General features: G+C 33.1%; 1 protein-coding gene and 1 non-coding gene across 2 annotated transcripts; one reads left to right on the forward strand and one right to left on the reverse strand.

Moving 5' to 3' along the window:
• The first annotated feature begins 20,249 nt into the window (after positions 1–20,249).
• On the forward strand, positions 20,250–25,573 carry LOC107642643 (protein phosphatase 2C 29). Its single transcript, XM_016346055.3, has 4 exons — positions 20,250–22,328; positions 22,971–23,084; positions 23,568–23,832; positions 24,750–25,573. The coding sequence occupies exons 1-4, from the start codon at positions 20,502–20,504 to the stop codon at positions 24,872–24,874; spliced, it is 2,331 nt and encodes a 776-aa protein (XP_016201541.1). The 5' UTR covers positions 20,250–20,501; the 3' UTR covers positions 24,875–25,573.
• Positions 25,574–27,332: 1,759 nt separating this feature from the next.
• On the reverse strand, positions 27,333–27,460 carry LOC148563268 (U6atac minor spliceosomal RNA). Its single transcript, XR_015885273.1, has one exon. It is a non-coding gene; the product is annotated as a U6atac minor spliceosomal RNA (small nuclear RNA).
• Between the last annotated feature and the right edge of the window lie 294 nt (positions 27,461–27,754).

The raw sequence follows: 27,754 nt of genomic DNA on the forward strand, positions 1-27,754 counted from the left end.
TTAATGCTTACTAATTCGTTATTTGTATTTTTAATATCTAAAGGATTTTCAGCACAAATTTCATCCAAAAGTTCTTCTATCTTTATTTCAAGATTATTTTTTGGGATATTTATTTGAAAGTATAAATTTAAATAACATGTCTCTAATATAGAAAATATTTTAAATTTTAAGATCTTATCTATAGTAGTAGTCGGTATTTTTATACGTTTTGATTTTTGATTTATTGAAGAATCGTGTGGAGCTTTTAAAACTATATATGTTAGTTCTTGAATGAATGGATGATATAGTTTTAAAAAGTTATTTCCTATGATAAAATCCATTCCAGAATCTAACATGTATATAGATGGAACAATGAACCTATAATTTTGAATAAAAATTTCAACCATCTCTGCTTTTTGGTCAATTTTATGTATTGATTTGTCAGCTATTCTAACTCTTAATGGTTTCTTTAATTTTTTCCAATCAAGCTTTATATTTGAACTAGCAAAGCATTGTGTTGCTCCAGAATCTATGAAAGCATTTATAAATTTTTCTGTTATTTTTATAGTAATAAATGTAGTATTATTACTCAGTCTCTGAGTCTGTTTCCGAGACATATTCAAAAATATAGTCTAAGTTATCATCAGATTCTTCTAAAGGTTCCATGAAACAAGACTTAGCAATTTCTATTTGTTTAGTAAGATCCTTTTTATCCTTCTTTTTCGGACATTCATTTGCATAGTGTCCTTCTTCTTGGCAATACCAACACTTACAATTTTCTTTTTTATTTGGGCAATAATCACTTTTTTGTTTCTTATTTTTAGTGTTATTTCTTTTTCTAAAATACCTCTTTTTTCTCCAGTTTGGATAGTATTTTCTTTTTCTAAATTGATATTTTCTTTTTCTTTGAAAATTTTTATTAAGACCATATTTTTTAGGTATCTCTTCATTATCCTGACAGCAAATTCTAATTATATTTGCAAATCTTTTTTGAGTTGCTTCTTGCATACAATGTTCTCTTATTTCCTCTCTTATTGCAGAGGTTGCTCCACCAAAATTATTTTCAATTGTTCCTCTATTTATTTCTCTTATAAATCTTCCCATAATAAATTCGTTAGCAGGATATGGAAGTTTTGTTATATACATACTAAGATAATGATTTTTATCTTCTTCTTTTAATTTGTAATAATGTATTCTATATTCACATATATAAGACTCCACATTACATAGATCATATATGTGAATGTTAGCTAAATGGTTTTTTGCTTCTTGATATTCTTTATTATAGACTTCTTGTTTATGATCTATAATATTTTTTCCAAAAAATTCTTTATATAGAATCATCATTATATATAATATCTTATCATAAGCTGTTATTTTTGTTGCTAATTCTTCTATTATTTGGTTTTCTATTGATGTCATATAATCTCTTATAGCTCCTTTAGTATGAAACCCTATGTAGTTCCAAATGTCTCTTCCAGATAATTCATTAAGTTTTGGATTAGTAAAGGCTTCTAATAAGAAGGAATTCAACCAGTTTTCGAAAATTTCTTTTTCATTCGTTTTACAGTCTAAATCGAGCATTCTTTCTCCTTCCATTTCCTGGATTTTAGGAACGTATTTTGATGGTATTTTTGTATATTTTGAATCTTTATTTATAAACTCTTTTTTAAAAGCATAATTATCAAAACCTGTTTCCCATTTAAATTGAGATTGATTATCCCTAGATGTTCCAGCTTCATTTTTTACTTATATTGGAATTGCTGGTTCTTCGTCACTTGAATAATCTAGGATGTGTTCTTCATTTTCTATATTTTCAGAATTTACTATTTCTTCTTCTATCTGAAATCCCTGTTCCATAATATTATTTTCTTGAGCCATTTTTAATTGTTTAAAAAGCATTGTAACTTCTTCTAATTTTTCTTCAATATTCATAATTTTAGTGGTGGTTTTACTTTTAAATCTGTTATGTTGATTATATTTTGAAATTTTTCTTCTTTTGGATTTTCTTTTTCCTTATTTCTTTGAAATTTTATGGATACTAGTATTTCTTCAAGCATATCTACTATAGAATTTAATTGTGGGTTAAAAGTATGATAAAGATGTGGGGAATCATTTCCATGATAACATTTCTTAGAAATTCCGTGTGAAAAATAAGTTTTTTTAGGTTTTTGAAGTCCTTCAATAAAGCTTATAGTAAAATAAAGATTTTGAGAAAAATCATTTTGTATTGATTTTAAGAATTCGGTGTCATTACAGTTAACATTAGTTAAAATCATTAATTTTTTATCTATTAATTTTGATAACTTAATTATTTCTTCTCTTAAATCTTCTAATTTACTTTTTTCCATTAGGTAACGCTTTTCTTTGTGAAGAGCTACGGTTTTAAGTGAAAAGTGTGACTTTAAAAAGTGTGGTTTAAGTAAGCAAATCTTTAAATCTGTACAGATTTAGATCTGTACCATATAATTTTCTTTGCAAAAAATGTGTCAATTTTCTTATATTGTGCGAAAAACAAAGATTCTGCAAACATGTAAATCACTCCAAATTCTATTTTATCGAATTACACCAAAATTAATCCCATTTTAAAATTAATTTTACGTTCAACTAACATTAATTTTGTTTAAAATATGAACGCTTTAAAATATATAAATTCTGATGATCCAGGGACGGCTTGTGAGGAATCAGGCAAGGATAAAGCATGCAATAAGGGGATTTTACAAGGAACTGTACCGGCAGGAGTATGTACCAAGGATTGGGATTCGGGATGGGTTGGTGCCGCAAATTGATACAGTTGAGTCAGCAGCCTTGGAGGTTCTACCGTCTGCAGAGGAAATTAAGGAGGCAGTTTGGGATTGTGAATCATCGAAGGCCCCAGGTAGCGATTGCTACAATATGAATTTTATCAAGAAATGTTGGGAAGAGATTGGTCAGGAGTTCACGGCGGCAGTAATGGATTTCTTTCAAAGGGCAACGTTACCATCAGATGTGAATATCACATGGGTGACGCTGGCCCCAAAATTCTTGGGTGCTAAGGAAATTAAGGATTTTAGGCCGATTAGTTTGGTGGGATGCGTGTACAAGGTGATTTCGAAGGTGATGGTGAGAAGAATGAGGTCAGTTATGCCGGGTTTGGTGGGTGAGACTCAGACTGCATTTGTGAAAGGTAGAAAAATACATGATGGTGCTCTCATAGCTTGTGAGACAGTTCATTGGCTCAAGGCAAGGAGAAGAAAGGCGGTCATTATTAAGCTAGATTTCCATAAAGCGTATGATAGAGTCAGATGGAGCTTCGTGGATATAGTGCTACAGAAAATGGGTTTTGGACCGCGCTGGAGAAATTGGGTGAAGGAGTGTGTCAGTACGGCCACGATGTCTGTTCTGGTGAATGGGTCACCTTCTAAGCCGTTCAACATGGAAAGAGGTCTCAGACAAGGGGATCCCCTCTCGCCATTTCTGTTCGTATTGGTGGTCGACGTGTTGAATCGGATGGTAGGAGAAGCGGTAAGGAATGGGCGCATTGAACCGCTGCTAGTAGGAGGTGAGCATATTGAATTGTCGCACTTGCAATTTGCTGATGATACGATTCTGTTTTGCCCCCCAGTGACAGAGACAATAGTCAATTATAGGAGACTGTTGCGGTGTTTTGAGTTGATGTCGGGGTTGAGCATTAATTTTAAGAAGTCAAGTTTGATCTCGGTAAATTGTGAGCAGGAATGGGTAGATAGTGCCTGTGGTTTGTTGGGTTGTAAGCAAGCGGTCTTACCTGTAAGGTATCTCGGGATCTCATTGGGTGCGAATCCTCGGTTGGCAAAGACTTGGAAACCGGTAATTGACAAGGTGGAAGAAAAACTCAGCCTCTGGAAAGCGAAGGTCCTCACCAAAGCGGGTAAGCTTGTTCTTATTAGATCAGTATTGAATAGCCTTCCTATATACTACCTCAGTCTATACAAGATGCCAAAGGCCGTTGCAGATAAGCTGATTGCATTGCAAAGGAGATTCATGTGGTGTAAGGGGGATGGTACTGACGGTATTCCATTAGTTAAGTGGGAGTTGGTTCAGGCACCACGAAAGGCTGAGGGTCTGGGGGTTGGAGATGCGGTACTCAGGAACACAGCGCTTTTATTTAAGTGGTGGTGGAGATTTTCTAAAGAGGAGTGTCCCTTATGGAAAAGGATTGTCTGCTCGTGCAACAACCTGAAGCCTGATGTAATGCTAGTAAGCCAGAAGCTACCAGATAAAGGAGGGCCCTAGAAGGACATATGTAATCTTAATTTAAAAGATCAGAGGATAAAAGACAAAATACTTACTGGCCTGGCAATGGAGGTAGGAAATGGGAGGAATATCTTGTTTTGGGAAGATAACTGGCTGCAAGGGGGCCCCTTGAAGGTGGCTTTTCCAAGATTATTTTCTGTTTCGAATCAGCAGGATTCGATGATAGGGGATTGTGGTTTTTGGGATGGACTTGAGTGGATTTGGAATTTTCAGTGGCGGAGAGAGTTGTTCCAATGGGAGCTGGAGCTTGTCCATCAACTTCATGAGTGGCTGAGGCCAGTGAAGCTGTCAGATGGTAAAGAAGACACGTTGGTTTGGAAGTTTGATAGTAAAGGGATTTTTTCTACTAAGTCGGTGCTGCAGGTCCTACAATCGGAGACTCTGTCAGATGAGATAACGAGCTACAGTTTCACAAGCTCAGTGTGGCGAGGGATGGTACCGCCAAGAATTGAGTTGTTTGGGTGGTTTGTGCTCATTGGTAGAGTGAATACTAAAGAGAGATTGAGTAGATTAGGCGTTATTAGACTTAATGATACTCTCTGTGTACTATGCAAGAGGGAGATAGAGTCGGTGGAGCATTTGTTTCTTCTCTGTGAGTTCACATGGCAGGTGTGGTGCAGGTGGTTGAGGACTTTTGGGGAGGTTTGGTCTATGCCTGGAACCATAAGGGAACTGTTTGAGAGGTGGACTGGTCGGCATAAGCGGAAACAAGAGCAGAAGAAATGGTTGCCGGGGTTCTTTGCAGTTATTTGGAATATTTGGGTGGAACGCAATGCTAGGATTTTTCAGAATCAGGAAACAGTGGTGGACTGTGTACTAAGAAAGACTTTGCTGAGCTACAACGAATGGACTGAGAGTGTATCCTTGGGTGGTTGATGGAGTTGCCGGAAGATATAGGGATTTTATGTTTTTACGAAGTTCTTGTTGTTCTTTTGCTGCTCCACATTAGTGTGTTGAGCTTATTTTGATTCAAAAAAAATAAATTCAGGTTGGCTTATGATGATAGCCCAACATGAAAACGGCAAGACGAAAGAATTTATAATAAATAAAATCCAGAAAATTAAATTAAAGGAGAGATATTCTAAGCCACTATATTAATATGCAGTAAAAAATTATTTACTAATAAAATATAAAATATATATTAAAATTTTAAAATACATGAAAAATATTTAAAATAACACATGTAAAATATACATAAATACATAATTATAAATTTTGTGGTTAATTTTGTATATATATAATAATTTTATATTTAAATTAGTTTAAAGTTGAATAATTTAATTTTAAATAAAATAAGAAACAACATTTTAAATAATTTAATTTCTCATATATATTTTTAAAAATTAAAAATTAATATACTTTTGTTAAAAATATTGAAAATTTTTTATTTTATTAAAAATTTATTTGTGTATAATAAAAGTAACACTTAAACTAAATTGGATTGATCTAGTAGTTAGCTTACTAATAAGCTTAAGTAGGGCTGGCAATGGTTAGAGTAGAGTAGGATTTGGATCCTATCCTACCTCTACCAGCGGGTAGAGGGTAGTAGTGAGGCGGGTTTTTGTCCTACCCGACTCCGCCCCGCCCTCCTTGCACTCCACTACTACCCGCCCCACCTCTACCGCGGTAGTAGGCTACTCTACCATAACCCGTCCCCACGGATATCCGTTCCGTCCCTACCCGCCCTTATAAAAATTAAATGACATTTTAATTTTTATACATTCATATATAAATTAAGATAAAAACTTAAAATTCATAACTAAATTAAAATACAAACATAAGATTTATATAATGTCAAATAACTTGAAATTAAAAAAAGTTCATACAATATCGAATAACTAAATTAAAATACAAACATAAAGAAATTACATCATTAAAATATAAAAAAGTTTTCAATCCTTATTTTTTATCACTTTCCACATCTTCATCGTCGTTAAAGATTTGAAGGTCAAGATTCAAACCTAAAAATTAAAAGAAATAGCAATTAATAAATTAATTACTATTATGTAAAAAATTAACATAAATGAAATATTAAGTAATATATCACCTTTATTCCCTAAAGCTGCCTACAACCAATTTGGCCACAGATCAAAGTTTCAATTATTCTTTTTTTGAGCTTTTCGCGATGGGGAGAAATTACACGACCACTTGTACTAAAAGCAGATTCAGAAGCAACAGTGGATACCGGAATGGCATATATATCCTTGGCTATTTTTGCCAAAACTTTAAATTTCATTTGATTGTTCTTTCACCATTTTAAAACATTAAAGTTAGGATCATTTGGAGGATGAATTTTCTCCTCAAGATAATGATCAAATTCAACATTTACATATGAACTCCTTGTCATTTTTCTTCTTTTAAGATACACCATATATTCATCACCCCCAAATATGCTTATATTTTCACTTTCATAACTTCTTTTGTACCAACACGTGACACATCAGAACTCATTTTTTTTATTGTATTCATTAACCAACTCAGTACACAACTGATGAATTCTGTCAACTTGCTTGGAACATTCTATTGGATCTGGATACATTTTTTCAAATTAAAACTCGACCCCAACCATCTTGTACCTAAGATCTAAAACAGCAACAATACCCATAATGCCATGAATCTCATCCCAATACTTCTCAAATTTCTTCTTCATGCTAGAAGCCATATTAGCAATTAAATAATTACTAGAAAGTTGCCATTCATTCAATGAGACTTTTATTTTACATACCAAAGTAAAGTAAAGATTGGAAGTCAGAAATTTAGAACCAGAAAACAGTTGAGTAACATCATAAAATAACTTCAATCTATCACATATTTCCTTGGCAAGTTCCCACTCCTCATTACTTGGCACAGTTTTATATTGGAGTTCCTTCTGCCTTAACCTAGGAAAGACAGCTTTATACAACAATGCAGTTTCTAACATCAAATAAATTGAGTTCCACCTGGTCGGACAATCAAGAACCAATTTCTTAGTAAATGAAATCGCTGTTTTAGCACACCAACTCACAAAAATTTCGTTCATTTTCTACGTTACAGTCCAATACAATACACTACTACGAATCTTTTCAATACTTTCCTTAACTATACTCAAACCATTCTTCACAATCAAATTCAATATCTGAGCACAACAACGCATATGCAACAATTTACCCCCCAACATCAAAAATGAAGAATCTAAACGCCCCAACAGTTCATCTATTATAGCATTATTAGTAGAACAATTATCCAATATAACAGTAGACAGTTTTCTATCAACGTTCCATTCTAACAATATTTTCATCAATGTTTGAGTAAGAACTTCACTTGTATGGGGACAAAGAACATAACAAAAGTTGAAAAATAAAACAAACATGCATGCATTTTAGATTAACGAACCTCAACATACAAAAACAATGCAATGTATAAAAGTTTATGAAGTTTTTGAAGTACATCAATAGGCGCATTTGCAACTTCCACGAACTATTGATATAGTGAGCTGTGACAATCATGTAACCTTTTTTTTTATTGGAAGTCCACATGTCGCTAGTTATTGCAACTCTACTATCATTTTCATCCAGTTGAAGAGTTAACTTCAGCTTCTCATCCCAAACATCTTCAAGACGTCTTTCCTAACTGTGTTGCGACTAGACATTTTAAATGTTGGTTGCATTGATGCAAACACTCACCTCAGTCCATGGTAGTCCACACAACTCAAAGGATACTCATGCAGGATAATCATTTCGGCGACACACTTTCTTGTCTTTGAAGGGTCAAACACAAAGCCATCTTCATTTACTTTTTGCACTTGTGCTTGCTTTGGTAGTGATTCAACAATTGATGATTGCCTTGAGTTCGCCACTTTTATTCTCTTACAATATCGGTCCACATGGTTTCTCAATGACTTGGTACCATTTTTCAAATTTGCATTAAGCACACTCTTGCAAAATTTGCATTTTGCCTTCCATTCACCGTCAACTTTTAAACGATCAAAATACTCCCAATAAGCACTCTTAACATTAGCCTTATTGTCACCTTCAACAGGAGTTGATCCTTCTGAATTTGAGGCATTATTATCCGTTGCTTGTGGAGTTTCTGAAGTTAGATTAGCATTACTCTAAACTTCAATTTCATTATCGGTAGGTGCAATATTATTGCTTTGTGTGTCTTCTCTAGTATTACTAGCCATAAAATTATCTTAACAAACCTACATTGAAAACACAAAACATATAAACTAGAGATATATACTTGTGGAGGATAATAAAGAGATCAAATAACTAGAGAGCATAAATTAAATATAATGGTCCTCTTTTGTATTGATTAAAATAAAACTCATTTTATATATATATATATATATATATATATACTAGTACTCAATGACAGTTACAAATTCTTTTCCACAATTCAATAAACCAGAACAACAGTAAAGACAAAATCATAATAAAGGAAAAATCATATAAAGTAACAAATGCTAGTATCTATAAAGAAATTTATGTCTTGCACATAGAAAGCTTACAGGATCATATGATAATATTGTATAAAGAAGATCATCATATAAATTACTTAAGAAAGCTACTAATTGAAGCATGATGAGAGAAATGCAGTAGTTTCAGTCATGTAACAAAAGTCATACTTCTCAGTTTCTCAATCTTGTATAATTAGTTAATCAAATTTGTTGTATCGTTAAAATGAATAATCAGTTACTCAAATTTTAATAATATGGTCCACTAAATACAAACTCAAGAAAGAATATGATCCACTAAAATAAATAATCAGTTAATCAAATTTTAATAAAAAGTCAATCCAACACAACACAGTTTCTTCTACATGTATGCATTCATTTAGTGAAACGGAATAAGAACAGAAATCAAAGCTACTTTTCTTTTTCTTATTATCTCTCAAAAAGATCTAAAACAGAACAGAAATTACCTGACAAAACACAAAATTTCAATCACAACAAGAGGAAACAATAAAAAAAAAATACAAAACAAAATTTAATATAAAAAATTGTGATAAATGAACAATCTCCCATCAAACTCTAACAAAAACTATGATGATCATGATAAAAAAAATGGAAACCATATAATTGAAGCTACTTGATCAAGCAAAAATAAATAATCAAACTTAAAATTAAAAATAAATAAAAAATAACTAAAGATCGGTATATATGTGAATTGAAGAACAAATCGATCAAGAACTTCCAAGAAAAAATGGAGAGAGTATAATGTCAAAGAAAGGGGATATTCAGATTCAAATATTTAGTGGTCTTTTTATAGAGATGTCTTCCTTTGATTTAAATAAACTCTTTGTTTGTTTTTTCATTTGACAAGCATCATAAGTGATGTCTTTGTCAAATTTTATCAAAGGAAGACCTCTCACTAATCCTTTCTTGACAAGCTTATTTATTTGAAACATACTAGTATGGCCCAATATCTTGTGCCATAGCCACTTTTAAGATTTTTTAGAGTGAAAACAAGCAACATTTTGATCCTTTAGTTCATCAAGAGTAAGTCCATATACATTATCACAATGCTTAGCAATGAACAATACATCATTAGTCTTTTCATTCACAATACAGCACTCCAATCTTTTGAAAGTCACCAAATAACCCAAATCACACAAATGACTTATACTCAAAAGATTATGCCTTAAACCATTAACCAAAAAGACATCATCAATGAAAGTAGAGTGATCATTATCTACTTTTTCAACAGCAACAATTTTACATTTTCCATCATCTCCAAAGGTCACAAAATCTACATCATATTTGTTTAGTTTGATAAAGAAAGTTGACCTTCCAGTCATGTGCCTAGAACACCCACTATCCAAGTACCACATATCTTTCTTTTTTTTTTTGGATGCTAGGCAAATCTGCATATGATTTCAATCGACCTTAAGTATCCAAATTAATTTGGATCCTTTAAAGTTAATCCACCTTGATTGCCCAAGTGCATTAAGGTCACAAATAACATTGTAAATTTAATTTCCTACTTTTCTTTTTTCAATGAAGTATTGTAAGTAAGAGTGACCAGTTTTCTTACAATTAAAGTAATAATTTTCTGAAATATGTTGCTGAAATTGATTTTTATTTCGATGCTAGAAATGATTAAAATGTTGAGTTTTTCTGATTTTTGAAGGATAAGCATTTCTCTTGACAAAATAATTTTTGTGGTTGCTTTTCCTTTTTGTAAATGCATCTAAACTAGAATTTTTAAACTCATGTGGGCTTCTCAATTGTGAAGTTCTTTTGAAAAATTGTGCATTTTTTAAAGCAACTTCATTTTTTGAGATATAGCCTAGACCCGACTTGTTTGATGCAGGTCCAGTCCTTGAAGAAGATGATGCAGTTTCATCAAAATAATATTTTCTAAATTCCTCTTCATAGGAGGGAACATGTCCAGACCAGATTTATTCATGATGGATTTTGTTTTTGAAGAAGAGGCTATAAATTTTGTTGAAAGGTTATCAAAAACTGCATTATCTTTTGTCACATATCTTAACCTAGATTTTTCAAACAATGGTCATTAATTTGCAAGTAATTTATCCAAGTTGCTAGAACTTTGAGTAAATTTTGCTAAATCATTGTTCAATCTTTTAATTATTTCATTTAATCTTTCATTTTTAGCAATAAGCTCTTGAGAAGGATCCACAATGTGCTTTCCTTTTAGTTTCTCAAGTTCAGATTTCAAAAATCTATTTTCTTCAATAATGTCCAAAGCACATTCAGATTCCTTCACCTTCTCTTTCAAAAAATCATTTTCATCTTTCAACATTTCTTTTTCAGATTTACATTTATTGTATTTTTCCAGCAATTTTGCAAAATTTAGTGTGAGATCATCAATTATGACATGTAAATCATCTATGGGCAAATCATAGTAATGTACCTCATCAAGTTGATCTTCACCAACCATGAAGCAGATTTGAGCTTCGCATTCTGAGTCCTCTTCCTCATCCAAATCATTTTCAAGATCTTCCCAAGATGCCATGAGCACTCTCTTCTTTTTTTTCTTTCATTTGTCCTCCTTTTTGAGTTTTGGATAGTTGTACTTGAGATGCCTAGCCTCCTTGCAATAGTGACAAATCACTTTACTCATGTCCTTCATGTACTCCTTTGAGCTTGAACCTTTGTACTTGTCTTTGTTTCTCATTAGCCTTCTAAGTCTCCTAGTAAAAAACACAAGTTCATCATTTGAAAAATCGTCAGTAGACTCACTTTCTTTTGATTCAACTCTTGACTTAAGAGCTATTCCCTTTTTCTTTGAGTCTTGGTTTGTGTGTGTGGTTTCATATGCAATAAGTTTTCCTCTTAGCTCATCATAGGTTATGGGACTTAGGTTGTTACTCTTGGCTAGGACAGTGGTTTTTGTTTTCCATTCCTTTGTGAGGCTTCTAAGGACTTTTCTCACTAGGGTTTGTTCTGTGTGAGTTAAACCCATAGCATCAAGGCTATTTATTATGATTGAGAATCTCTCAAATATTTCATCAATATTTTCTCCATCCTTCATGTTGAACATCTCATACTCTTTTCGCAGCATATCAATCATTGTTTCTTTGACTTGCTTGGTACCTTCGTGTGTAACCTAGAGTTTCTCCCAGATTTCTTTGACTGTCTTGCATCTTGACACTTTTCAATACTCCTCAAAGCTGATAGCATAGTATAGAAGGTTGATAGCTTTAGCGTTCAGCTCCACTTTCTTCTTGTCATCTTCATTCCATTCAGTTTCTTCTTTTGGAGTCACCACTCCATCAGCACTTATTTTTGTTGGAATTTTGAGGTCGCTTACAACAATCTTTCATATGTTGTAATCAATGGATTGGATGAAGATTCGCATCCTCTCTTTCTAGTAGGTATAGTTCTTCCCGTTGAAGAAGGGAGGCCTGTTGTTTGACTAACCTTCTATTAGAGTGTAGGCAACTGTGGCTGTGCTCAAATTGTTCGTCATTGGACCTTTGCTCCAAGCAGTGAAGCTTGATTTTTGAGACCTTGGCTCTAGATACTAATTGAAGGTTGTAGACGGTTTAGAGAAGGGGGGTTTATTCTATGACATTCTTTTACTTTAATGAAATAAGCCTTTACTTATAAGTTTTCACTTTGATTCTGTTTGAACTGTGCATCGGAAACTTTATGAGACAATTTCGTTTTGTCTTATAAATATAAAAAAATAGAACCTAAAGAAAGAGAAGAAGAATGACACCAGCATGTATTCTAGTTCAGTTGCCTTGTGCAATGCAATCTATATCCAGTCTCCACCACAACAGTGGTGGAATTTTCACTATAGTTAAAGTATTGCATACACCAATTTCATCGGATTGACACAATCCTTTTCCTCTCAAGTTCTATCCTAACTTGACTTGGTTATACTAATACCTAACTCTCCACTCTAAGTGCTAACCCAACTTAAAAAGAGGTACATCACAGGTACAAGACACAAGACATAATAACCAACCTAAAGAAATCTAAAATCACTCTAGACTTTTCTCTCAAGTGTTTCACTCAGTCTTTTTATCACTCATAGGCTTTTTCTTGATTTCTCACATTCAGCCTTTTTCACTCAAGAAATTACAGAAATATATACATTAAAAATGATATTACAATCTATAAAATATGAAGGAGATTGATGCTTCAACAGCCTCTGTTGCTACGAGTTGAACCGGGTTGAGCAAACATTGATCAAGTTCTTCATCTTGGCAAAATGCTTCTTTCTCTAGATAGCACTGTCCAAAACGTTGAACCTTCTTAGGAAGCTCTCAAATTAAAACCTCACTCTCATTCTTTTTCTCTTTGCTTTCAGAAAGAAGCAGGTTTTTCTTTTGTATCTTTTTTCATGTTGCTGAGTTGTTCTCTTCCAAGTCAACTCCTCGAGTTGTGTGCTTCACCAACTTACCATTTCACTATTTTCAATTAATCCCTAAATTAGGAATTTTAAATCTGAACTTTTTTGCTTGACTGAAAGCCTCAGGTTAGCAGTGAAAAATTTGTTCAATGGTAAACCCAGATCTGAACCCTTGAGCTACAACTTTGTCCCTAAGTAACAATTTTGGCCTTTGATTCACAACAGTGATTATCAGAAATTATTTTATCTATTTATCCCAAATTGGAGTAGCAGAGAGTTGGAGAATGAGTGAAGAAAGTAAATTGCATGCAAATGGAAATAAATCACTTTTAGCTTCTGACTTAGCTTGAAATAGTTTGTTTTGAGTGATTAGACCTTTGCCTTTTGGATTAAGCTTTCTCTTTCTTTTCTCTGAGTTTGACCGAAGCATATGTGAAGAGTTTGGAAGGCATCAGTTTGAGTGAAGTACCTTGGCCTTGGATTTTGTTCACTTACCTTTCAGCTAATGAGATTCCTTTGTTATTTTTTATTTGGGCTTTGTTTGTAAATGTTACCCACAAGAATAGATTCAGTTTCTTTATTCCATTTTGGGCTGCTGCTTTGTTTACTAATTGTGGCCTGCATCACTTAGTCAAGTATGGTCAATACTAATTAGGTAGTTAACCCTAATAAAATAATGTTTGTCATCATCAATTAATTTAGTTAATTTCTTAACTCAACAGGGCGAGTTTGCCCTGACCCCGACCCCGCCCCGCCCTCGATCGAAACCCGCCCCGCTCCGGGTCGGGTTTAAACCCGCCTCCGGCCGGGTTGAGGTGGAGCGGGTACCCGTGGGTTTGGGTGCTCCTGCCATCCCTAACTGCGGGTTGAAATTTTTATTAAAACTCTACCCTATCCTACCCGCCGATTGAGAATCTCTCAACCTTAACTCTACCCGCACCTTAAAGTTCTAAACCCTACCCTACCCGCAGAAATATCAAATTTTTCAAAACAAATATAAAATTCAATCATTCTAAATTTCATACATATTAATAAAATAAAAAATAAAAAACTAAATTTAAATTAAAATTAAAAATAATAAAATTTTAAAAAAATCTAACATAAAACTATAAATATATATATTATAAATATACAAATAATTTAAATTACTAAATTAATTAATTAATTTAATAGTTATTTATTTATGGTAAATTATTATATGAAGGAGATTGTGAATTTAACCCTTATCTCTTTTATTATATATTTAATTTTTATAAAATGTGTATTATACTAAAGACATACTCCGATCGAATGGATTAGACGCCAGTCCTATGCTTAACTGCTTAAATAAATGTTGGGGAATAAAAAAAAAAATAGCGCTTATAATAAATTTGAGAGCAGAGGGGTGAGTAGAGTAGAGAAAGGAAATTAGCACCAGAAAAGGTCCCGACAAGGCTTACGTCAAAGTCGAAAACGGTGGACCTAAGTTTCAGCAACTCTGTCAAAGTCGTTGACCAACTGATCTATGTCGTGGGCCCCATACCCGCATAATCAATTTCTCTTATTTCATTTACTTTCTCTAATTTTATGTACAATTTTTATACAGTAAGAATGTCGTTCAACAGTAGTATTATGTTATCACAAGAAGACACTCAAAAAAAAGAAAATTTATGTTATCACAAGTCTCTCTCCAACTCTATCTCGTTTTCATAGTTGAATTAAATCTACTTAACTTAGTTTTTATCTAGACATATTTTATATTTAACTATATTATTTTTTAATAGATTTTATATATTCATTTATGAGCATGAAGGATGTGTTATCATAGTTTTTGGAATATTTATCAGTATGAAACATATTTTAACTCTTAAACTAATTTTTAAGTTGAGTTAGATTTATTAAATTTTAATATGCATTATTATTCCTACAAAATTTGTGCTCCAAATTAGTGAATTAAACATTCTTTTTTATTTATCTACACACCACGCCTTTTATAATGTAAATAATAAGAATAAAAATGATACTATAGGATTTTTTTTATTAAATTTTCTAAATACATTTAGTAAATAATAATTTAAAGTAATTCATTTTCTAATCTAAATATTACAATTAAAAAATTTAGCTAACTGTTCTTATAGTACTAATCATTGTTCTTTTTAAGAAATATATATTTATTAGTTGTTACTCGTTGTTTTGTTCTTGAATAAGGATAACCTTTTTACTGAATTAAATAACTGAGAATCATAATGAGTAGAATTAAATAATTTTGTAAAACATATTTAAACTAAGTATGTTATTTTATTGTTTTATATATTTAACTAATATGTATATTAAGGATAAAAATTAAGATTACTTCTAGTATTAAACTTTAAAATTCTTTTACTTCATTAAAATATAATAAAAATATTAAGAATTTATATGTTATTTATTTTTTTAATGGATAATTTTAATATGTATTTTTAAGATATGTAATTTTAGAATACATAGTAATTAATCGGTTATCTCTTAGAGCATCTTCAATGTATAATTTTAATTTTATTTTATTTTGAATTCTATAAAATGCTACATAAATATTTGTAGAATTATATATCATAAAACTTAATTATTTAAAATTTAATATAAAATTTATCACTCTAATACTTAATCTCATTTTAATAATAATATTACAATATACATAATAATGTTACAATATTTATTTAGTGAAAATTTAATAGATTATATAAATAATAATATTTTATTAATTTTTTTAAAATAATATAATATTTTTTTATTAATATTAATATTATTTTAAAAATAATATTTAATATAAATTGTAATTTTAAATTATTTTAATTATTATAAAAATAAAAAATATATCTAAAATTGATCCGATTGGAGTTGCTATTAGGTTCATGGAGTTTTGAAGTTGCGTAGAGGAGCTGGCATCATTGTCTGCGGGGAGACCACAGATAAAGAAGAAATGCAAGCAATAGTCCAAAAATTATCCAAATTTAAATATCTTTTCTAAAAATAGATTAGGTAAAGACAAGTAATAACTAATAAGCAAAATATGAATTGAAATTTGGTTTCCCTTGGGTCAATGTCACTGATGCCTTCAGACTTCAAGTCTTCAACCATGCGGGAGATTAGATATGGCCGTATTTGGTTCTCACAATTGGATAAAACATTGAGAATAATATATAAAAAATAATTATATAAAAATGAATTATAAAAATTTAATTTATTTTTTATTTAAAAATTAAAAAAAATGAATAATAAAAAATATAATTATAAAATATTAATACAAATAATAATAAAAAAATTGTACCTTTATTAATATTTTTAAATAAAATATTTTTATCTATTAAATATAATTTTATATTTTTATATTCTTATTTCAATATCCTAATTTCGTTAATAACTGCCCTTTTAATTTCTTTCGAGGGAAAAAAAAAGGAAAGAAAACTGGTTTACTGCTCAATTAAGCACAAATATGAATTAATTTATGAAAAAATTTAGTGGACTATCAACTTTATTAAATTTTGATCAATATGTAATTAGCAAAAAAAAAGTGAGTAATTTTACGCTATTGAATAAAATTTTACACCATTAAAAATATTATTGATGACGACTTGATGGCTACAAATCACAAAAATTGCTGGTTCGTAACACTCTTCTTAATTTATTATGGATGAAATATGTATTAATTATTTGAGAGTTTATATGAAAGGAACAAAAAGGATTGGGGTTCACAGCAGTCGCGTGACATTAGACACTGTTCGTCGTTTAGCATCTGCCTTTTTCTTCAACCAACAAACTCTTTGACTTGCAGAGAGACACGGGAACACACAGGTTTTGGTTTTAAAATTTCATGCTGCTTTCCGCTGTAACAATTCCTACTAACTAAGCTTTTGTTTAATTTAATCTAATTCTGCCTTAAAATAATTCGTTTTATATCGTATAAATAATATCATCAAAAGGAAAAATTAATTTGGGTGATGAGATCATATATTCTATATGACTGTAATCTTTACTAAGAAGAGTTAAGAATTTTCTAATAATAATATTGATAATAATAAATTTTTCATTCAAGTCATATGTATCCTTATGGTTCGAATGTTGCGTAGGACACGCCTAAAGAAAACATATGTTTTTAAATATTTGGGTGAAATATGTTTTTTGTTTTAAATATTTATAATTTTTTTTAAAAAAAATGCTTCTAACGTTTATATTATTTGCATTGTGATTTTCTGAGAATATGCAAGATTTAAATTCCTTTATTTCACGCATCGTTATTGTTTGGTTTTGGATTAAAGAACTCAATTATTTACTAGTAACTAGTTATTTATAAAATCTTAATATGTTAATATACTACATACACTTATCTTTTGAAAAATATTTTATGGGTGTAAAAAATATTCGTTATAAATAATTAAATAAGTTTTGACAAAAAAAAAAGAAATAATTATATTTGCTTAACAAAGTTGAGAAGTGTATTTACCATTTAAGTAAACAAAATTTTGAAGGAAATCTAAAACATTGAATGAATATGTGAAATAGGCTTTTATTGCAAATTGCAATTTTTTTTTGGTTGTCCACAATATCCCCCAATCCGACAGGTTAAGAACTAATCCGTTGCGGATTTGAGTTCTATTTAAGGGTCTATCACTGGCCTTATTTACTGTATATACAAGATGGAATTCAAACTTCCGACACTTGCTTAAACGGACGAGTGAATTAACCACTCGACGAACCAAGTTGATTAGTAGCGTATTCAAGTACTGTGCCAGTTAGTTATATTTTTCAAGTTCGCCAAGGGTCCCACTCGTTTGAAAAAACATGTTTAATCAATTTGATGGTTAGTAGCACTCAATTGTGCTATTGTTATTACATGTTTAATGATTCCTTAATTATAGAGTATGTACGATAAGTTTTGAAGTTCCACTTCAAGACAATTTAATTTGTCTTCATTCATGATCTAGCCTGGATGTGTAGCAACTTTTTTTTTTAAAGAACATATATTTTAATAAATATTTAATTTTGATACATCAAAATTTAAAATTTTTTATATAATTATTTAATTAGGTTCATTCGTTTAAATAAATTTTTAAAACAATGTGTTTAAAAATTTGTTATTTTTATTAATGTACCAATATATATCTAAATATATGTAAAAATATTTTATATTGTCCTAGCATAAAAATTAAATTCATTGCAATAAAACCAAATTACATGCAAAGTTGACTTCAACCTAAGGTTGAAATAAAATTAGATAAATGAGGTTTGTATTATTTTTATTATACACCTCTTTTTTTGTAGACTTTTTTGTTAATATATAAAAAATATTTTTTATTTTTTTTCTTTTTATTAATTACTTTCAATACAAAAAATGAAAAGCATACCAAAAAAAAAAAATGCATACACACATGGTGCATATAATATTCATTTAAGAACATCGTCCTTAGGTAGTTTATAGTTTGTTTTTAGCTATTAAAAGATATAAAAATAATTTAAGGATATCAAAGATAACATTATTTACAAAAGCTATAAAATATTAAAAGTTTAATAATATCAAATATATTAAAGATTATTTTGTTATGAATATTGATTAATTATTGAAGATTTGAAGACCTACTAAAAGATTATAAAAAATTAAACTCAACGTATCTTCTTAATTTATTACTTTTGTCAATATCTCAATAGACATTAAGTAAAACCTTTAATGCATGAAAAGATAGAATACATATATTTTAAAATTTTGTAGTGGTGTCTATTATTTTAAATGAATTTACAGTATGAAAAGAGATTAATTAGTATGTTCAATATACAAGAATGTTAAAAGAAAAGAACATGTTAAATTACTTAAATTTATTATCTTTTCAAAAATAAAATTTAGATTTCCAAATGAGAACAAAAAAGTCTCTATTGTTGATATCCCACGTTTCATAGTGAAATAAAACGATATGCCACTTAAAAAAAAGGTTTTTTTTTTTTTTTTTGTGACAAAAAAAATGGTTAAAACATCATGTGTATATTAATTTAGTTTTTGAAAGAATAAATTATTAAGAAATACAACAATGACAAATTGATCATTCATTTGATTAAATACAATGTGTTATAAAAATATTTATATCGTGTTATTATTAACTAATAGAAAGACTAATCTAACTTCTAATATAATTTTCATGGCGTGATTGGCCAAATATAATATAGTTAATTTTCTATTTTATAAAATATGTTATTTAAGGTTAGTTTGTTTTTGAGAACAGAATAGGATAAGACACTGAGAATAGGATATGATAAGATATCAATGTTTGGTGATAAATTAAAACAAATTATGAAAATCTATTTATTTTTATTTTTTTCATTCAAAAAATTTGAGATGAAAAATATAATAATAAAAAAATATAATTATGAAAAATTAACAAAAATAATGAAAAAAAGAATGAAAAATAAGTTGTGTCCCTTGTTAGTGTTCCTGTGTTCTTCCTCTCAGCTTGTTAGTGTTCCTGTGTTCTTCTTCTCAGGATGAACACAAAATATACTAATTCAGTGTCTCTGGACACACTGTTTCTGTCCATGTCTCTTATGTCAAACATGATTTTGTGTCTCAGTATCTATGTTTCAATGTTTTGTCTCTATAAACAAACACAGTCTAATTTTTTAATATATTTATTAAGAAAAGTCTAATTAATTATTGTTAGAGTATTCAAATTAAACCTAATTTATAAATACAAGAAAGGAAACAAAATAATTATTAATAGAATAAAGGAATTAAACAAAGTAAAAAATGCAGAAGAGAAATCATGATAAAGGCATAAATGAATGTCAAAATTTAATAGGATAAATTCAGGAAAAAGAAAAAGAAAAAAAAAAAAAAGAAGAAACAGAGTGGATTTTAGAAAGAGGCCAGCTCATGAGCTCATGTAACCGTCAACTCGGACCGTGACAAACAACTGCTCACAACAGACAACACAACAAATATATACTACTACTTTTTTTTTGTTTTTTCATTTCAAACCAACGCAAGAAAATTACCCCTCTCAACTAAATATTTTTATAACAATCCCGCTAGAAAAGGATCTAGCTAATAACAAGTGTTTTTGAACTCCATTTCATATTAATTAATTAAATTTTACTTTTAATAATATAAAATTATTAATTATTAATTAAAAATTATTTATCTGTATTTTTTCTTTTTATAAATACCAGCACCTGCATTATTATTTCAATTAATTAATAAATAAATAGAAGGGGGGAAATAAGAAAAAAAATTGAACAAGTCCTTTCTTTTGCTCCTCCTGCTTACTTTCTTTGGTTTCCTCTCTCTCTCTCTCTCTCTCTTTCTCTCTCTCTGTGACTAGTTTGTTTGTGTGGGTTGGGGAGGGATTTTCTGGGAAAATCGGTGGGTAGAATCTTCTGCGCCGCCAAACACTCCCTTCCCTCCCCCTCAACGCTTCAACTAAACTCAACTCAAATGTCATGGGAAGAACCTCCTCACTCTGCAACCTCTTCTCTTGCTTCGCACCACCCACCACCAACGACCACCACCAACAACCACCCGAGCTCGCATTCCAAGAAACCGAACCACTAGACGAAACCCTAGGTCACTCATTCTGCTACGTCAGATCCTCAAATCGCTTCGTCTCTTCTCCCACTCACTCACCCTCTCATTCCGATCGCTTCCTCTCTTCCCCTTCCGCCTCCCTCCGCTTCTCCCCAACCCACACCGAACCCGTATTCAAGTCCATTTCCGGTGCCTCCGTTAGCGCCAACAGCTCCGCTCCCAAAACCGTTCTCCAATTTGACGCTGATGCCGCAGCTGGTTTCCCTCCCAGGGGCAGTATCGTAAATGGATTCGAAGCCACGTCGTCGTTTAGCGCACTCCCGCTTCAGCCAGCTCCCAGAGGCAATGGTGAGCCTTCTGGAAGGGCTTTCTTCCTCTCCGGTCCAATCGAGAGCGGAGCTATGTCCGGTCCACTTGACGCCGGCGCCGCCGCGGAAGGGGGAGGACCCGCCTCCGGCGCCGGTGTTCCTTTTTCGGCGCCGCTGGGCGGGTTGTACGCCAAGAAGAAGCGGAAGAAGGGGATCCCCGGGCTTAGGAAGGCGTTCCACCGGAGAAGCCTCTCGGAGATGAAGCGGCCTTGGGTGGTGCCCGTGCTGAACTTCGTCGGGAGGAAGGAAGATCCGCCGGAGACTGAAGGAGGGAGCGGGGCTGCAGCGGCGGAGGTGGGGAAGGGCGAGAGCAATGTGCAGTGGGCGCTGGGGAAGGCAGGGGAGGATCGCGTGCACGTGGTGGTGTCGGAGGAGCAGGGTTGGTTGTTCGTGGGGATCTACGACGGCTTCAACGGCCCCGACGCGCCGGAGTTCTTAATGGGTCACCTCTACCGTGCTGTTCACAGTGAGCTTCAGGGGTTGTTTTGGGAAGTCGAAGAAGAAGAAAAAGCAGTGGAAACTAACCCCTCGAGTGAACCTGCATCTGCACCTGCAGCTGAATCGTCAATGGCTGCTGAAGAAGATTTCAAGGACGATGGAGGGTCAGCAAAGAGAGTGACATTTCAGGTGGAGGGAACGGAGAGCAGGCGGCGCAGGCTGTGGGAGCTTCTTGCGGAGGATGCTGCTGAAGATGGGCTTGATCTTTCGGGTTCGGACAGGTTTGCATTTTCTGTTGATGATGCACTCAGCGTGAGCAAGGAGGGCTCATCAGGTAGTAGAAGGTGGATGGTGTTGTCAAAATTGAAGCATGGATTGTCAAAGCACAAGGAGGGCCGTGGGGGGAAGTTGTTACCTTGGAACTTGGCTACGGAAGATAAGGAGAAGGTTGAGGTGGAAACCCGGGCAGAAGAGAAATCTCATGGTGGGGATGGCACTGGCAATGGCAATGGTGGTGGTAGAAGACGGAAAGTGGGTCCAGTGGATCATGATCTGGTTTTGAGGGCATTGTCTCGGGCACTTGAGATGACAGAACTTGCATATTTGGATATGACGGATAAGGTTATCGATACAAATCCGGAGCTTGCTCTAATGGGGTCTTGCCTTCTAGTTGCTTTGATGAGGGGCGAGGATGTGTATGTGATGAACGTGGGTGATAGCAGGGCCATTGTTGCTCAGTATGAGCCCATAGAAGTTGGTTGTAGCAAAGAATCCGGAAGTCATGGGGATGTTGGGTCAGGTGCAGAGAGCATTACAGAGGAGTCTTCATTAGGCCAAGGTGAACGTGCCATCAGGTCGGGGAAGGAGGGTCCTGCTCAGGAAATGAGGTTGGTGGCATTGCAATTGTCCACTGACCACAGCACGAGTGTTGAAGAGGCAAGTTGATTATTCAGCTTTTCATCTCCTTTTAGCTAATTGGATCAATTTCTTTTCAAATGATTGAGTTGTGATGTGGTGGAAACTGGAAACTTCTTTGTTATTTCCTTTTTGTTAGCTGCGTTCTTATGTTCCTATTTCCCTTTTCGGCACATGTTTAATGTCAAACAATTTTGTCTTAGAACTAGTGGAGATTTCATACTGTTGCTTTTTCTGAATTTCCCAATCTTCTTAGTTGACTTGCTATTGCCTTATATAATTTCCTCAGTTTTTAAGGTGTTAAATGCTTATTGACCTTGAAGAGTCTAAATTTTGAATTTTTCACATTCTTTCTTCATTTGTCTCCCTGTCCTAGTGTATTAATTTGTTTCTTTGATTAACAAAAATAGTTCTTTGACATCATTGATCGTTCCTTTGTTTTGTATACTATATATGCCCCATCTTTTGGATCTTTACAAGACAACTTTGGTATCATTGCTTTCTTCGTTAACTTCTGTCAAGTTTGTTTTTCTATGTGTCAGATTATGGACAAGTTTGATGAGTCACATTTATAAGTCCTATTAAGCTTGTTTTCTTTTTCTTCTGTTGTATTGCAATCTATTATATCAGTTGTCTAAAAGCTTCGCCTTATTGTTTTTGCAGGAAATCATTAGGATCAAGAATGAACATCCTGATGATAGCCACTGTATTGTAAATGATAGAGTGAAAGGCCGTCTTAAGGTCACCAGAGCATTCGGGGCAGGATTTTTGAAACAGGTGTCTTTAAAATTGCTTCATCGTAGTAATACTTCATTCTTACAATAAGCTTGTGAATAATGTTGCAGAGAAAATTAATGATAGGGTGGACTGATTAGTTAAAATGGAAATTGATACATAAATTATTAACAGAAACTATGATTTTAATACTCTGCTCTAAACTTTTATTTATATGCTGTACTTTGAGAACTTGTACATATAAAAATCTGTCATCGGCCTTCCAGATTTTAGATGTTAGTACTTCTTAGTGAAGATCAGTCCTTGGTTTTAGAGTATGCCAAACTTAAATTCTAGCCATGGAAAATAGTTTTACATATATTTTCACTTTGTTAGTGCTTATGTGCTGCTATACATGATCATGTTGAATATAATATTACTTTTTTTTTCACCACATCTCTGCTCTTGGCTTGGCTGCATAGACTTATTTAATAACTTTAGTAAATGGATTCTTACGCGATGGTATGATTTTACATGTTCCTGCAGCCAAAATTCAATGATGCAGTACTAGAAATGTTTCGAAATGAATATATTGGAACTGCTCCATATGTATCCTGCTGCCCTTCATTACGTCATCATAGATTATGCCCTAGAGATCAGTTCTTGATCCTCTCATCTGATGGGTTATATCAATATCTAAGCAATCAAGAAGTGGTTTCTCAAGTGGAGAGCTTCATGGAAAAGTTTCCTGATGGAGATCCTGCCCAACATTTGATTGAGGAGCTGCTTGTCCGTGCAGCCAAAAAGGCTGGTAAACAAGCCTTTTCGAATCTTTCTTTTACTTTTGCAGTCTTGTTGAACATGTCCAATATGTTGAATTACCAAATATGGTGAATCGATAATTTATCTGTTTACTTATTTATTTCAAAATAATTTTATCTGTTTACAATATATGGAGCAAGAAGGTTTATAATTAAAAGTTTCTGATTTTCTCTTCAACTTCTTTTGCTACTGTATCCTTTTCTTTTAGCTTACGCCGAAAAGCTTTGTGTCATTCTTTATTATGCTATCTTCGTTTCTTTCGTATACCAATTAGTTAACATACTGCCGAGCCATTTTTCACCAAACTTGTGTTGCAGCCCGTGGTATTAAATCCACAGCTCTATCTTTTGTGCCAACAATGAAAAATTGTTTCTCCTTGCTGCATCAATAACCAAATCATAAGTTTCTGATAAAAAGCGAGCAGTTCTTGTAAGATCTAGAATATGAATACCGTTACGTTTTTTTGGATATATAAGATGCCATTATGGGATTCCATTTTCTAGCCTATGTATTTCAACTTGCATCCTTGTGCTGCAGCAACTGCATATACTTTTGTAGATCCATAAACTGTTACTCATTTCCCCTGATATATATACCTTCTTTTGTCACAATGCTATCACTTGGGACTATTGTGGAGTTTCATAGCATCTATGTGCATTCTTTGAACTTGAATGGTTTGTTTGATTCTCTTATTTAGAGAAAACACTTTTTTGTTACACTTCTTTTATGCTAGTTGATCTGTTTGTATTCAAATGCCTGGCAGTGAGGAAAAGGTAATAGAACAAAAGGGATTGAAATGAGAATATTATGAGTTTAATGTGTATAATATATTTTTGGTGCTTCTCCACCGCCATTAACCTGCAACTTGCGTTCAGATTTGATAATGTATCTTCCTATTTGTTACAGGAATGGATTTTCATGAGTTGCTGGATATCCCTCAAGGAGATCGGAGGAAGTACCATGATGATGTTACTGTTATGGTGATATCACTCGAAGGAAGAATCTGGAAGTCATCAGGGAAGTACCCGTGAGGCCTTGCTCAAATTGCTGTTGGCTGTACATATGTGATTGGAGAGCATATCACCCAAGGGTGCGAAAGTGTCAGCAATGAAGCTTCACAACTGATCCACCTTTCGTGGGTCTTCGGTGTTCATATGGATGTTACTCCATATAGAGTTACAGACTGAGGAATTTCACTTATCAATGGCAAGAGGTTAGTCAGCACCCAAAAAGAAAGAATGGTCAAGAATTGGGAGATGCAAATGCAAATTGGTAAAAGCTCAAGAACAGGCATAGGAGATGGGTTTTTGTTAAGTTCCTTTAGGCGGAAGAGCAAAGTATAGCCTTTTTATAAATTGTTTCTCAAATCCAATCTGTAGTTTTTTTCTTTTCCCCGTTTGTAGATGAAAAGTGATAGAAGTTTTGGATACCGTAGGCTCGTTCCATTCATTTTTTGTTTTTGTTCTTGTCCTTTTTCGTTCTCTGGCAGAGAGCCAAGAGAATGTGGGTGTACATTGGTGGGGATACAAATGTACTGATTGAACTTTTAGTAGTCCCTAGTCGGAAAGGAACTTGTGTAATTGAGGGTGGATTTCCACCTTTGCGGATTAACATTCATCTGAATTAGAGATCTCAATCAAGTCATGTACAATATCATCTGCTCCTTGTGAAAACTAAACGTGGTATCAGATTTAAACATCAATATGATATATCCACATATGATTCCTCGTCATTTGTCTTTCAAAGTAGGTGGATAATGAAGGCATTTTGATTCAGACTTCAGACCAATTTTCAGATAATATTATATCTATCTATTCTTATTATATAAAAATTGTTGGTTGTGTTTTTTTACATTGTGTTTAAGCTATATTTCTCTTTTTAATGATGCCATGTCAACAATTTTTACATAATTAATACTATTCTACTACTCTTTCGAATAAGTTTAATTTTATCACTTTTTTTGTTAGATATATTTATGTATATCATGATTATAAAATTAATTCATCATACTAGTACAATGATGTGACTACATTTTTCATTATTGGTACCTTCGTTGATTAATAAATACTAGTTTGTAATTAGCTGGTAACTACGACGAATTCCAACTAATAAAGGTATCCTTAATGAAACCGATACATAACATGTCTTCACCAAGAAACGTTACTACAGACAAAACAGCTCACTGCCTCCAATCAATCCACCATCTTCTTCTTGTTTAAGTTGAATGTTCAAACTTCAAAGCATATTCAATATATCTATATCTATCTATCTGTTGCATAGTAGTAGTGGCAGTAGTATAATTGAGATAGTGGTTAAGGTGGTGGTGGTGGTGGCTTGGTTGGTGGGGAAGAATAAATGCCCGAGCAAGAGAAACTCAAACTGGTCCCTACTCAAAACAACTCAGGAACAGGACAACTTAGAGGTGCTGGTGGTAGTAACTGAGAAGTGAGAACTCAAGCTCAAACACACATATAGGACAGGATACAGAATAATAGTTGAGGTTTCCACTTTCCATTATAGAAAGGGCATCATTTGCATATGAATAAGGGTGAGTGAGTGCCACTCTAATGCACGTCGATGAGTCTTCACCCTTCAGTTGGTGGCTAGAAGAAGGTTCTCTCAATTTATATTTCACAACACAATCCAACACTATTTATTACTACTAAAAGAAACAAGAGAAGAGAGGAGTGAAGAGTGAAGACCCCTTATTTATTAATTCCCTCTCACCTGCTTCCCTTTCCAGCAAAGCTACAGCCACCATCCTCCATTTACTCCCTCTCCCATTCCTCCTTGCCTTCCATTCCCTCTCTCTCCACTTCAAGCTCACATTTTTTTCCCACCATTTCCACCCCACAAACATCAAATCATACAAATCGAACAAGGGATTAAAAGGGTTACTTTATTAGTCTACAGAACATTCCAAGTAATCATTTTTATTTTCTTCTTTTTTTCTCTTTCTTCTCCAAGCTCGGTCCCCTTTATTGAGGATGCTCCCGGTTGGTGATGATGATGCCGATGTTCATGTTCTTCGTTTCCCATTGGTTCAACAGTTGCAAAGACTCAAACTTTGCAGCTGAGAGGAAACAACAACCTCAACCTCCACCGCAATTTGGTTCCAACAGTGATAATAATGCCTAACGGGTAATAACATTCCCACCGACGACGCCTCTGTTTCGAGAGCATCAGAAAACACCGCCAAATTCACTTCTCTCATGCTCTGTTATGCTCCATTCGCTGCTTGGTTTCTTGTGTAACGGTATCACCAGCTACTGAGAAAGAGATTCTGCAACAATTCAAGGGCAACATCACAGAGGACCCTTTCAACAGCTTGAGTTCATGGATTTCCATCCCTTGCCAAGGATCATTCTTTGGAACACTAGCTTGGCTGGAGTGTTGTCTGGTTTGAAGAGGTTGACGACATTGACATTTTGGGAACCGCTTCAATGGAAGATCAATTTCAGCTCTAAGATGTGACTTGTGAGGGAGAGGAAAAAAATTGGGTTAGATCCATCTATACAGATGGTAAGCCTTAACCGAGTGTGTATAACAGGAAAGCCCGAAAGCTGTTCCCGTCCCTGTCAGGGGAGATGCCAACCATCTCTCCTTTTCACGAACACAACCATTTAAGTATGATCTACTTTATAAATGTGAAACGCTTTACTCTTCTATCCGAGGTAGGACTAAAAGACAGCAAAAGAGTTACTTGAAGTTTCCACTTCTTACCTATTTAATTGCTTGGACACTTCCACTCTAACTTCCAATTTGCAAAAAGGGAACCGGTTATGCATGGTGATCAACATTTTAATTTTGAATTTGGATGTTTTTTTTTGTTTTATTTTTTTAGTGTGCCATGAAAGTACAAATAACTATGCTAAGAAAATGTCAGCAATCTTTCTTTTTATTTATTATTT

The sequence above is a fragment of the Arachis ipaensis genome, chromosome B5 (assembly GCF_059453495.1).
Source record: "Arachis ipaensis isolate K30076 ecotype BB chromosome B5, ASM5945349v1, whole genome shotgun sequence".
Lineage (NCBI taxonomy): Eukaryota > Viridiplantae > Streptophyta > Magnoliopsida > Fabales > Fabaceae > Arachis > Arachis ipaensis.

Bases quoted from the DNA above. Each gene is read 5' to 3' on its own strand.
- LOC107642643 (XM_016346055.3), top strand. From the start codon at position 20,502: ATGGGAAGAACCTCCTCACTCTGCAACCTCTTCTCTTGCTTCGCACCA. The intron at 23,085-23,567 runs GTGTCTTTAAAA...ATGTTCCTGCAG, and splicing joins GGGCAGGATTTTTGAAACAG to CCAAAATTCAATGATGCAGT. The intron at 23,833-24,749 runs GTAAACAAGCCT...TATTTGTTACAG, and splicing joins CCGTGCAGCCAAAAAGGCTG to GAATGGATTTTCATGAGTTG.